The following is a 12,149-nucleotide window of genomic DNA, read 5'->3' as shown; positions in this document are numbered from 1 at the left end:
CGGCCCCATTAGCTAAAGTGGTGCTTCAGGTAAAGAACAGTTTCAGGTTAAGAATGGACCTCCGGAACGAATTAAGTACTTAACCCGAGGTACCACTTTAAGTACTTAACCCGAGGTACCACTGTACTTAAGAGAACCCCTTTTTGGATTTTTTGCGTGAAAAGGAAAATTAATGTATTTGAAACATTTGGGTCTGAAGACTGGGAAAATCTTGCTTAATAGAAAGCAGAACAGTTGGTCCAGCTTTCTGTTGTGACCCTTTGAGGAGCCGAATATGCCAATGCCGCATGTGTGAAATCACATGTGTGTAATGTCACACACATGTGACGCCCCCCCAATGTTAGATGCAACATGGCGCCTCTGTTGGCTATTAATCACAATGCATATGTATGTGTAGTGTTTTGCAATCTATACATCTTAAAGCCTCTCAACACAATGTCCCACTCAAATGCGACCAAAGCTGTGTACGCACTAACTTGTTTGTAGCACAAACGTGTATTTTTCTTCACGCAAAAGCATTCATGCTTGTTCTCAATGTCAATCTAGGTTGATTCTAGATCCTGGCATCCATGAGTGGGTGTGAGTAATAATAATAATAATAATAATAATAATAATAATAATAATAATAATAATAAATTTATTTATACCCTGCCCATCACTCTGGGCGGCTCCCAACAGAATATTAAGAACACAATAAAACATCAAACATTAAAAACTTCATTAAACAGGGCTGCTGTTTAATGTCTTCCAAAACACAGAACGTTGTTTATTTCCTTGACATCTGATGGTTTCCACAGGGTGGGTGCCACTACTGAGAAGGCCCTCTGCCTGGTTCCCTGTAACATGGCTTCTCACAGCGAGGGAACCACCAGAAGGCCCTCGGCGCTGAACCTCAGTGTCTGGGCAGGACCGTGGGGGTGGAGACGCTCCTTCAGGTATATTGGACCGAGGCTTTAAAGGTCAGCACCAACACTTTGAATTGTGCTTGGAAACGTGCTGGGAACCAGGTTACTTGATATGCATTTGAAATGCCTCCCTTTGATTAGGTTATCCCTACCTATTCCTCCCTGCAGGTGCCCCAGGTAAATGAAGAAGTGATCTTCACTGTGATCTTGCTGCACACCCACCCACACCTACATCTGTTTTCAAATGGACTCACTGCAGGCATGGGCGGAACCAATACAGTGGTACCTCAGGTTACATACGCTTCAGGTTACAGACTCTGCTAACCCAGAAATAGTGCTTCAGGTTAAGAACTTTGCTTCAGGATGAGAACAGAAATCGGGCTCTGGCGGCGCAGCAGCAGCAGGAGGCCCCATTAGCTAAAGTGGCGCTTCAGGTTAAGAACAGTTTCAGGTTAAGTACGGACCTCCGGAACGAATTAAGTACTTAACCCGAAGTACCACTGTATTTATTGGGGGGGGGGACAGGACACCCAACTGTCACCATCCTCTGTCTGGAAGATTTGGAACAAAATGTCTCAAAAACAGTTATTTTAAATTACTTTCTTTTGATCTCAGAAAAATCAGTCAAAATCTTTCTACAATTTCTGCTTTTAGTTAAGTATTTTTATTTATTTACTTGATGTGGGGGGGGGGCAACTCTTCTGCCTCCCCCCCACGGCTATGCCCATGACAGCAGGGTAATGCTGACTCAAATCTGCAATGGGCTTTTTCTTCTGGAAATAAAACCAGTTGCTTAAGAAGCACTTTTCAGAGCCAGAAATATGCAATAGATCTAGATGGTGTGAGTACTACATAAAACACACACCCAAGTACTCGGTTTCTGTTGGTTCTAGAATAAAATGTGTATACAGAGCCTTGGATTCCCATCTGGAAGTAAGTTTAGTTAAATACAGTGTAACTTTCTGCACTGTAAGAAAGGCTGGATCTAGACACATCAAAAAACGTGTTTCAGCAAAACGCTTGTAAGCTTCATAAAGGAAAATCACGTTGGCAAAAGACGGGACTCCACAGCACCATCTGGTGTCACAGTGTTATAATGCATATAAAGTGCTTTTTCTTTACTAATGTAGCTGAAAGCCCCGATCAGAACCATGCAAATGTGATTCTCCATGGTCCACAATAGCTCCAATTTGTTTTCTCTGGAACAAAATTTATCTTTATTTTTATATATGGCGCCTTCAGAGCCCATGATGCGGGAAAAAAATATAAATAGTTTTCTTCCGGATTTCAGGTATTAGGATATCAGCAATTCTCGATCCTTATGCATACTATCCTAGGCTTTCCCATAAAATAATGAGCATGATCAGCTGATGTTTTCCTTCTCTGTGTGCATGGGGGAAGCTTAACGGGCAACCTTTCTAAGAGTGCAAGGATGTATTGGGATGAGTGGTGCAGGAAAGGCACTCTGCACATGTACAGAGATACTCTTTGTCATCCTATATACGCCAAACCTCAACTCAGGTTTTGGAAACCCAAAGCTCAAGTCACTTCTGTCAGCTATTATGCCTGTTTCACATGAGTATTATACACATATGCAAGAGTTACGACCTCTAGTGGTTTTTAACTGTACAAATGTAACTTCAGCTCAAAGGTAAACGTGATTGAACGGCAACAATGGTCCAGGCAACCTGCGGGGGGGGGGGGGCTAGCCATACGTTGCTGGCTTTACAGTGGTACCTCGGGTTAAGTACTTAATTCGTTCTGGAGTTCCGTTCTTAACCTGGAACTGTTCTTAACCTGAAGCACCACATTAGCTAATGGGGCCTCCTCCTGCCGCCGCGCCGTCATAGCACGATTTCTGTTCTCATCCTGAAGCAAAGTTCTTAATCTGAAGCACTATTTCTGGGTTAGCAGAGTCTGTAACCTGAAGCGTATGTAACCCGAGGTACCACTGTATTTCAAAACACGTAGCAGAAGTCTCCTTTTTATTAACGTTACACATCCCCAGGGAGATGAGCTTAAACCACTTTGAGGTTGCTCTCTCTCCCCGCCTCCAATAAAGCAGCAGCGTATAAATTTTGTGAAAGTAGGTTTGGATTGGATAGTCAATAGGGCACAAGACTTAATTTCAGGGTCGTGGGTTCGAGACCAACGCTGGGCAAAAAATTGCAGGGGTTCAGGGTTTCTCAAACTTTGGTCTCCCGTTGGACTACAACTCCCATTATCCCTAGAGACCGGGACTAGTGATCAGGGATCACGGGATTTGTAGTCCCCCCAAACAGTTTGGGAAACCCTGAACTAGATGACTTTCGGGGTCCCTTCTAACTCCATATGATAATTCCAGGGGGGCGAAAAAGCAAAAATTAGGTTCAGATGAAGCCTGTCCAAAAATATCGTTCTTTTCTCTTTCTGCCCCAGCCGCCCCCGCCCCCTGTTCTCATGGCTTTTAGCAAGTGGCATTTAAAAAACGAGCAGCATTAGTCCAAGCGGCCAATACGGAAGTGCTGCATAGAAATATACCGTACATTTTAAATATAAGTTATCCGGCGCAAGGACAACCATGTGGAACGAATCGATGGACGCATTGAAATCAATGGAGGAATCAAAGGATGCATTAAGACCACGCGGGGCAGATTCCCTCGCAGATCTGGGGATCTGCGGGGAGGATCTTCCCGTAGGGCAGCTCCTCTCCCGCCCGCGGAGGGGGTGGGCTTTCCCTTCCCGTGGGGCGGAGATAGTGAGGCTGACGCGCTCTCCGTGCGCCCGGCTCCTCCTCCGGCCGCCGCGCGTTACGCTGCCGGGAAGCGTGTTTGCCGTCTCTTCCCCACGCCGGCTGTTTCCGAGGCGGGATGGAGAAAAGCCGGGGGACCTTCGGTGGGCCCAGCGCGGACCCAGTGCGCAACTTTGAGCGCTGGAAGAAGAACTACGCCAAGCGCAAGGACCGGCTGCGCCAGCAGCGCCAAAAGCAGAAGCGCCCCGCTTGGGAGGTGGAGAAGGAAGGCATCGCCAGGCTGCAGCAGAGTTACTCGCAGGTAAGGGCAGAAAACCCCCGCAGTAGAGCTGGGAGAGACCCCTGGAGAGGCGCTGCCAGTCAGTGCAAGCAGTACGGAGCTAGATGGACGAATGGGCTGAGCCGCGAGAGAAGGCAGCTGGGCGCGCAGGGTGCTTTGAAAGCGCACCCCTTCCTTCAAAGGATTCTGGCCGCTGTAGTTTACCCCTCGCGGTGTTCAGGAACTACAGCACCCAGGATCCTTTGAGGGAAGGAGGGGGCTTGCTCCAAATGTGTTTTGGAGTAGTTCTTAAACTTTCCTCCCCTCCTCTGGGCCCATAGCTGTCAACTTTCCCTTTTCTTGCGAGGAATCCTATTTGGAATAAGGGAATTTCCTTTAAAAAAAGGGAAATGTTGACAGCTATGTGGACCAAGCCGTAAAAGTAAAGGGACCCCTGACCATTAGGTCCAGTCGTGACCGACTCTGGGGTTGCGGCGCTCATCTCACTTTATTGGCCGAGGGAGCCGACGTTTGTCCGCAGACAGCTTCCGGGTCATGTGGCCAGCATGACTAAGCCGCTTCTGGCGAACCAGAGCAGTGCACAGAAACGCCGTTTACCTTCCCGCCGGAGCAGTACCTATTTATCTACTTGCACTTTGACGTGCTTTTGAACTGCTAGGTTGGAAACATTTGCTCACCAATGTATTTTTTTTTTAATTGATAAAAAATGCATTGGAGAATGAAAGACAACAACTTGATTTGGATAAAATATTCTGCAAATAAAATTATTTTGATACCAATATAACACACTGAAACGTTTAAGTGTTCCAGAAGACAAAGGGGGGGGGGGACCAGTAGCCAATAAACACTCCTCCACCAACAGCAATAGAAATGTAAAAACCACATTTTAGCAGTTACTGGAAGGCATAACCTGATGTTGGGGGCCAAGCAGACTTCCCTGGGGAGGGCATCTAGTGCTAGTACCAACCTGGCTTGCCTCCATTGGAAGGTGGACTCAAAACAGAATGTCCGATGACATGAAGTGTAGAGGGTTGGAAAAGGTGTTCCTTGGCGTTCCCTGGTCTTGTTTCAGATGAGGGTGCAGAAGGGTGGAGTGTAGTTCCTATTAAGGAAATAGAAATACAGATTGGATCACATACATTAGTTTTTGGGGGTACTGATTGGTACCAGTGTTTGAAACTCCCGTTATTCTAGGCGTGTTTTGCAGCAGGGAATTTCATTAGCGCGAGCAGTTTCTGAGCTTTGGGTGCAGTACTGGGCTTAAGATTTCGGATTAAAACTGCAAAGTGGAAGGAAAGGAGAACCTTTTTCTGCCTCCCCACTCCCAGCTGCTCTCTGAAGACCGGAGAAGTGACCCTCTTAAGAGGGTGGGCAGGAGAAAGACTAGACCATGTGAAAAATGAACATATTTTAGCTGTAGTTCATTCATTTTCTGCTTTGTATTCCTGTTATTAAAAAGTGTGCCTAGACATTCCGTTGTTGCGCCCTAGCCTAGGCTTAAGGTGCTGATTAGCTCCTAGCTTTCATAACTCAGTTTCTAACACTGCTTGGCACTGCTGGGGAAACCTAGTCAGACAGGCAGGGTATAAATAAATAAAAATACTATTATTATTAGGTGCCTGGAACCCCTGGATTCTTGCATCGCTCAGAGATTGGAGTTGGGGGCAATAATATAAAAATGATAGAGCTCTCTGTGTTCCTTGGGCTTGCATGCCTTCGTGTTGTGAACCAAGAAGGTCTATGTACACATGCAAATACTTTGAACAAATACAGTTGTGCAATTTCTTTGTGAAAGGTGTTAGTGTTTAACAGTACAGTAGTCGCCAGTCTTCTATGACACGTGAGTGAAATCTAAAGCACAGCGTTGTATCTACCGGTAATATATTTTTTCCTCTTGTTTGCTTCATTTGCTGATATGATGTGGGGTGGAATCCCCCCCCCCCCCGGAACCTATGTTTCAATCAACAAATCATTTTATTTGTATGTCACCTTTCCATAGTTAAAGGCATGCTTGAGGCAACTTGCTACATGGGAAAAAACATAATTCAAAACGTAACGAAAGTAGTCGTAAACAATAATAACACAGCAATAAACTATACCACCAAACTGAACAACATAAATCGTACTATAGATACAAACAATTCATATCTTTTAACAGCAACAACCCCACCAACAAAACTCTCTGAGCAACATCCCAGCCTAAGAGTCTGTTCGACAGCCTCAGCTACTACTACTACTACTACTAATACTACTACCATGGGTCCTCCTGCACTTGCCTCTCTTTCAACTACAGATCTCTCCTACCTGTAGCATGTGAAGTGGATGGAGTTGGACTTTTCCTCTAGGAAGGAGATTTTGCTGCTGGGTCATGTGCACCTGCTTCTCCCTTTTCCTGTCCTGTGTGCATGATAGAAAGCCTGTTTGCTGGCTCCCTTTTACAGCGATTTTATTTACTGTATTTTCTGGCGTATAAGACTACTTTTTAACTCAGGAAAATCTTCTCAAAAGTCGGGGGTCACCTTATACGCCAGCTACAGCAGAAGCTCCTGCAGCAACTCCCCACCAAAGGATAAAACGACAGCAAATTAAATCAGAGGGCACCAAGCTCTCTAGATGAAGCAGAAATACACTTGAAAATTAGCCCCAGAAGCCCCCGGCCACTGGGAAGTGGAGCGGATTTCCGAGCTGGACTGGAGACTGGTTTTTAAAATTTTTATTTGGTGTGCGTTGGAAGAAGGGTAGTCTTATACGGCGAGTATATCCCAAACTCTATATTTTAACTGGAAAAGTTGGGGGGGTCGTCTTATACGCCCAGTCGTCTTATACACCGGAAAATACGGTACTTATTTACCGTATTACTGTTTTGCCCAATAACAAGAGTTCTCTGGGCAGCTTCCAGTAACGTTGAAAGCATTAAAATGCAATTCTTCACCATAAAACAAATAAAAATGCAGCATATAGCTGCTGCAGGAGCAGCAGCGAACGAAATTGTTCAGTAACAAAACTCTCAAAACGCCACAGCCAACAATATTTAATTTAGCTCAATCTTAAAATGAAAAATCTGGGTTTTTAATAAAGTTCTTAGCTTGTTGCTGTACAGGCCACAAATCTTTTCCCAGTCTTTTTTTCATAGGAGGCTGCTGATGTACTCAAAGCACCCTATGTTTACCATGAATTAATGCTACTGTCATTTCAAATACCGGTACATTAAGTTTTTAAAAAATTATTGAGTTATATTGCAAATACATACAAATCAAAACTTTTAAATGTGAAAAGAGGAAAAAGGATTTAAAAAGGTTTTTTCACAAAAAAAGAAAAAGAAGAAATCTAAATAAATTACATAAACTAATACAATTAAATCTTAACGGAGGTAAGAAAAAATCAGCGTTAATTAATTCATTATTAAACTAAGACTTTGCAAACCAAATACAAACACTTTAAACAGTTACCTTTGACATATTGTCTGTTTTCCTAAGAAGCTGACACTTCTTAGGTATTTCATTTTTCATATTCTTTTGTTCTTTGGGCTTCCGTCAGTCTCACGACAGTTCAATATTCCTAATTAAAACTAACTTAGCTGTATTTCAGTACATCCCTCATCTTGGTATCAGGGAGCTTTTTACCTTTGCAGGGGTATGCTAGACACAACCAGATCTTCACCACTGAACCTTGACTCTTCAGATATTTATTTTAGGTACTCCCATTCTTTATTAACTGTCTTATTTGACTTGTCTCTTATTATATCTGTCAGCTTTGCGAGTTCCAAGTACTCGCTCAGCTTATACAACCATTCCTCTTTGGTGGGTATGTGTTCCTCCTTCCAATATTTAGCCACCAATACTCTTGCTGCTGACGTAGCATAGAGAAATAGTCTTATTTTCTCTTCAGGGAAATTGTTTGTCAAAATTCCCAGAAGAAATACTTCAGGTGTTTTTTTTTTTTGTAAAATGTGGCTCTTAATAATATTTTTCAATTCCTCATAGATCATGTCCCAGAATTTCTTTATCTCTTGGCATGCCCACCACATATGGTAGAAGTTTCCTGCTTGATTTTTGCATCCCCAACACTTATTATTATGGGTTTTATTGATTTTTGCCAGCTTTACAGGGGTCAAATACCACCTATACAATGGTACCTCAGCTTACATACGCTTCAGGTTACATACGCTTCAGGTTACAGACTACGCTAACCCAGAAATAGTGCTTCAGGTTAAGAACTTTGCTTCAGGATGAGAACAGAAATCGTGCTTTGGTGGTGCGGCAGCAGCAGGAGGCCCCATTAGCTAAAGTGGTGCTTCAGGTTAAGAACAGTTTCAGGTTAAGAACGGACCTCCGGAACGAATTAAGTACTTAAGCTGAGGTACCACTGTATTGCATTTTCATAAAATTCTCTCTTATTCAATAACAAGCTGTAAATTTTAAGTTTTAAGATCTAGTTTCCACCACTCTTCATGTACAGAGTTATTGAAGCCAGTATGTTCTCAGCCAATGTGATTCTGAAACATCCCTTCCCTGAACCCAACACCTCTTTTTTTTGAGACAGACTGTTTTTTTAAAAAAAGCTCCCACTGAAATGAAAGTTATGTGACTAATTTCCATTTTGATGATTGCTCTGCATGCCAATAATACAGTTTTGAAACTGTGGCATCATGAGCAGTTCTGAGAGAAACCTGTGGAGTGCAAAAACAGCAGCCGCTATACATATATATATATATATCTCCCAAGAGTAGAAATGATTAGGCAAATTTGTAATGAACATATAGATGTGCGTGTCAAGAGTTCTAAGCGAGGGAGGTCTGTAATCAACTTTTTAAAAATCTCTGTAGATAGACGCCTAATGCAAATTAGACGCCTCATTTTGGGGGAGGGAAGTAGCAGGTTGAAGAATGTGGAGATGGCATCGCTTCCTCTTCGTATTTAAAAATCACACATAAGACGTGCACCCTCTCATCTCATTACTTTCAGGGAAGCTTTGAATATTAGAGTTGGATGCAGTTACTGTAGGTATATTTAGATGATGGCTTTGATTGAAGTGAGATGTCTGAGGTGTATGTACAAACCAGGAACAGGTGGCCTCTGGGAACATGGCAAGAGCTATACAGTACAGTATTCCTTTTGATTGCCATATCCCCCCCCCAAGATGTTGGCCTTACATTTCCAAGTCTTGCTGCACAGCCATTGAGTAAAAGGTAAAGGGACCCCTGACTGTTAGGTCCCGTCATGGATGACTCTGGGGTTGCGGCACTCATCTTGCTTTATTGGCTGAGGGAGCCGGCGTACAGCTTCCGGGTCATGTGGCCAGCATGACTAAGCCGTTTCTGGTGAACCAGAGCAGCGCATGGAAACGCTGTTTACCTTCCTGCCGGAGCGGTACCTATTTATCTACTTGCACTTCGTGCTTTCGAACTGCTAGGTTGGCAGGAGCTGGGGATTCGAACTGCCAACCTTCTGATTGGCGAGCCCTAGGCTCTGTGGTTTAACCCACAGCGCCACCCGCATCCCGTAGCCATTAAGTAGGGAACTGCAATTTTGGCCTGGCCTAAGAATCAGGAAGTCGAAAACCACTGACAGACTGCAGTCTAAGATTGCTAGTGACCCCTATTTTATTAAGGAGCAACAAACCAGGTGTTGGGTTTGACTGACATGAAAAGCAACACTTAATTGTGACTTCTTGGTTTGCCTTCCCTTGTTACAGGGGAGGGGTGATTGTGCAGCGTGCCACTAGCAGGCTGCTTGTTCCTAAATAAACTGTGACAAACCAGCAACTCTTTTTTTCAACTCTGATGTGAGAATCTCTCTCACGGCAGCTAATTCCGTGTAATTAAGAAATTTGAGAGGGGACTGACTTGACAGATCCTCTTGTTCAATAATCTAAACAAGATCCTTTCAGATTTTACTTTTCTTTGCTTATTTTCAGATAAATGCAAATGAGGTTGTAAGATTTTCGGATTTTCCATTATCTAAGAAAACACTGAAAGGTAAGTACAATACTTTAGCAAGAATCTCTATGGCAGTTATTAGCCTACAACCAGGCATTTTCTGCTCCCAAAAATATTTTATAAACGTTCCCTTCTTAGTTGCATGGGGTGATTTTTTTTTTACTTGCCTATAAGTAACCTGGCAGCAGTTATGTACAATCCTGCATGATTAGCCGGTTGAAGAAAGCATATTCTCCAACGAATCATCACCTGCCCAGCAACACCTTAACTGGAAATTGGAAAACAGAAGTAATACCAACTATTACTGAATGGCAGGTCAAAATGATTAATTATGCGGAACTGGCTAGAATATCGGGGAGAATAAAAGATCAGGATGAACAAAAGTTTTATGGAAATTGGAGTAAATACTTGGATTATATAAGAGACAATTGTAAATCTTTAAAGACACTGGCAGGATTTGATTAACTTCAACAACTTATGATCAAAGAGATAAATGTATAAAATACGTGACATAAAGAAAATATGATACTTACCGAAGGGGAGGAAGGAAGTCCAAAGCTCAATAGAGCTAATGCTATGTATGAGATGTATTAATACGATGAATGTATTGGAATGTATGTTTGATGAAAACTAATAAAAATTTAAATTGGGAAAAAAGCAATACCTTAACTCTTGCTTTCAAATGATGTATTGCTTTTCCAACAGTTTTCCTAACGTGTGATACCCTTATTTGGTGTCCTAGGGTACGTGTAAACTTCATATAATTATATATTCTGCTCTAATATTCTTAACTTGTTAATAACTTTGAGTGACATCGCTGCCTCAAAGTGACTAGGATCAACTGCAAGTGGAGAGATACAGTTGGACAATGGGACAGATCCAGTTTCCCACCCCCACCCCTGGTGTAGGGCCTTGCAAGAATCCCATGTGGAGTTTGCTATGTGTGACAAATGCACACTTCTAAGGTGCACATATAGGGTGAATTGGGCCCTTGCACATTGATTACACATGGTGAACCATGTGCAAGATCTAGTGAATGTTCTTTGCCTTCGACTATAGCCATATTTGATACACAGGCTTGCAAAGCAGTTCACATAAATATTTACCAGTATGCATGCCCTTCAGTTATTTTTAACATGCTGAAATCCCGAAACTGCAGCCACTCACCTCTCAGGTCTTTTTTCAGTCTATAAAACGTCCCTTGCCTTAGTTGTTAAGAGATCATTCTCTACTCATCTCAGGTAATTTGGAGGATGGGAAGTTCAGATGAACCTTCTCACATGTTGGATAGAGATTGAAGTGCCCTTCAGATGTTGTGGACTGTAACACTCATGATCCACAGCCAGGAGTGATGGGAAGTTGTAGTCCACAACATCTGGAGGCAACAATGTCGGCTACCCTTGTGTTAAAATAACAAGCTAGGGCAGTGGTCCTCAAACTTCTTTCTCTGGGCAACTTCATTATCTTGCACCACACCAAATTACAATAAATACACTGGAAAACAAACAAAAGAATCACAACTAGGATTGGCCTCAGGATCACTTGACGCTCTTGCTCCTCTATTGGATCTATCCATCTTCTGAAAATTAAGAAATATTTTGATTTTAATACAATACTCCGCTGAAATGTTTTAATGTTTCTTTGATTGTCCTTGAATCTTCCTGCCACACTTGCCATCCTCTCCTGCCACATCAGTGTGGTGCTCCTCACCCTTTGAGAACCACCAAGGGCTTGTGGACTAGCCCCTGAACCCCATCAGCAATTGTGACAATGGTCCTTTAGCTGTGTGCATTGGGCTTCTCCATTTCAGAGCTGGGGGGGGCGTAGGCTTTAGGTCAACCAGAGTCTCCTCCTTGCGCAGAAGAGCAGTATTAGTACATGTGTAGGCCTACTTCTCACAGCGGCTGAATGCAGTCAGTGGTGGCGGCACTAGATCACATACCACCACCACTGGACTCTTGCATGCTTTTAACATGAGGGTTTCTCCCCCCACCCCCCCTGGTGAATGGTTGATTCCAAGCAGGTTGATAGATATGGTCTTCCTCACACCAGGACTGCAGGAAGCTCAGTATCGCATGGTGACTGAAATCCAGAGGCAGACCATAGGTTTGGCCTTGCAAGGTAAAGATGTATTGGGAGCTGCGAAGACTGGATCTGGCAAAACATTGGCTTTCATTGTACCTGTAAGTAATGGATCTCATAATTTCATATTCTACTGTGGGCCCAAGGGCAGCCAATATGACGCCCTTTGGTTGTTGTGGACTACCAGTTCCCATCAGCTCCAGTGAGCTTGGC

At 43.3% G+C, this 12,149-nt stretch overlaps 1 protein-coding gene across 1 annotated transcript in view; it reads left to right on the top strand.

The window, feature by feature from the left end:
• The first annotated feature begins 3,675 nt into the window (after positions 1-3,675).
• Positions 3,676-12,149, top strand: part of DDX10 (DEAD-box helicase 10) — a 153,763-nt gene continuing 145,289 nt past the window's right edge. The window contains exons 1-3 of the mRNA XM_081909716.1: positions 3,676-3,937; positions 9,833-9,893; positions 11,907-12,037. Coding sequence (XP_081765842.1) covers positions 3,755-3,937; positions 9,833-9,893; positions 11,907-12,037 — 375 coding nt within the window. The 5' untranslated portion in view covers positions 3,676-3,754. The remainder of the gene's footprint in view (positions 3,938-9,832; positions 9,894-11,906; positions 12,038-12,149) is intronic.

This window comes from Podarcis melisellensis (assembly GCF_964234715.1).
Source record: "Podarcis melisellensis genome assembly, chromosome: 4".
NCBI classification, from domain to species: domain Eukaryota; kingdom Metazoa; phylum Chordata; class Lepidosauria; order Squamata; family Lacertidae; genus Podarcis; species Podarcis melisellensis.
The sequence above is the reverse complement of the archived record's forward strand: the minus strand, read 5'-3'. Positions and strand labels throughout refer to the sequence as shown.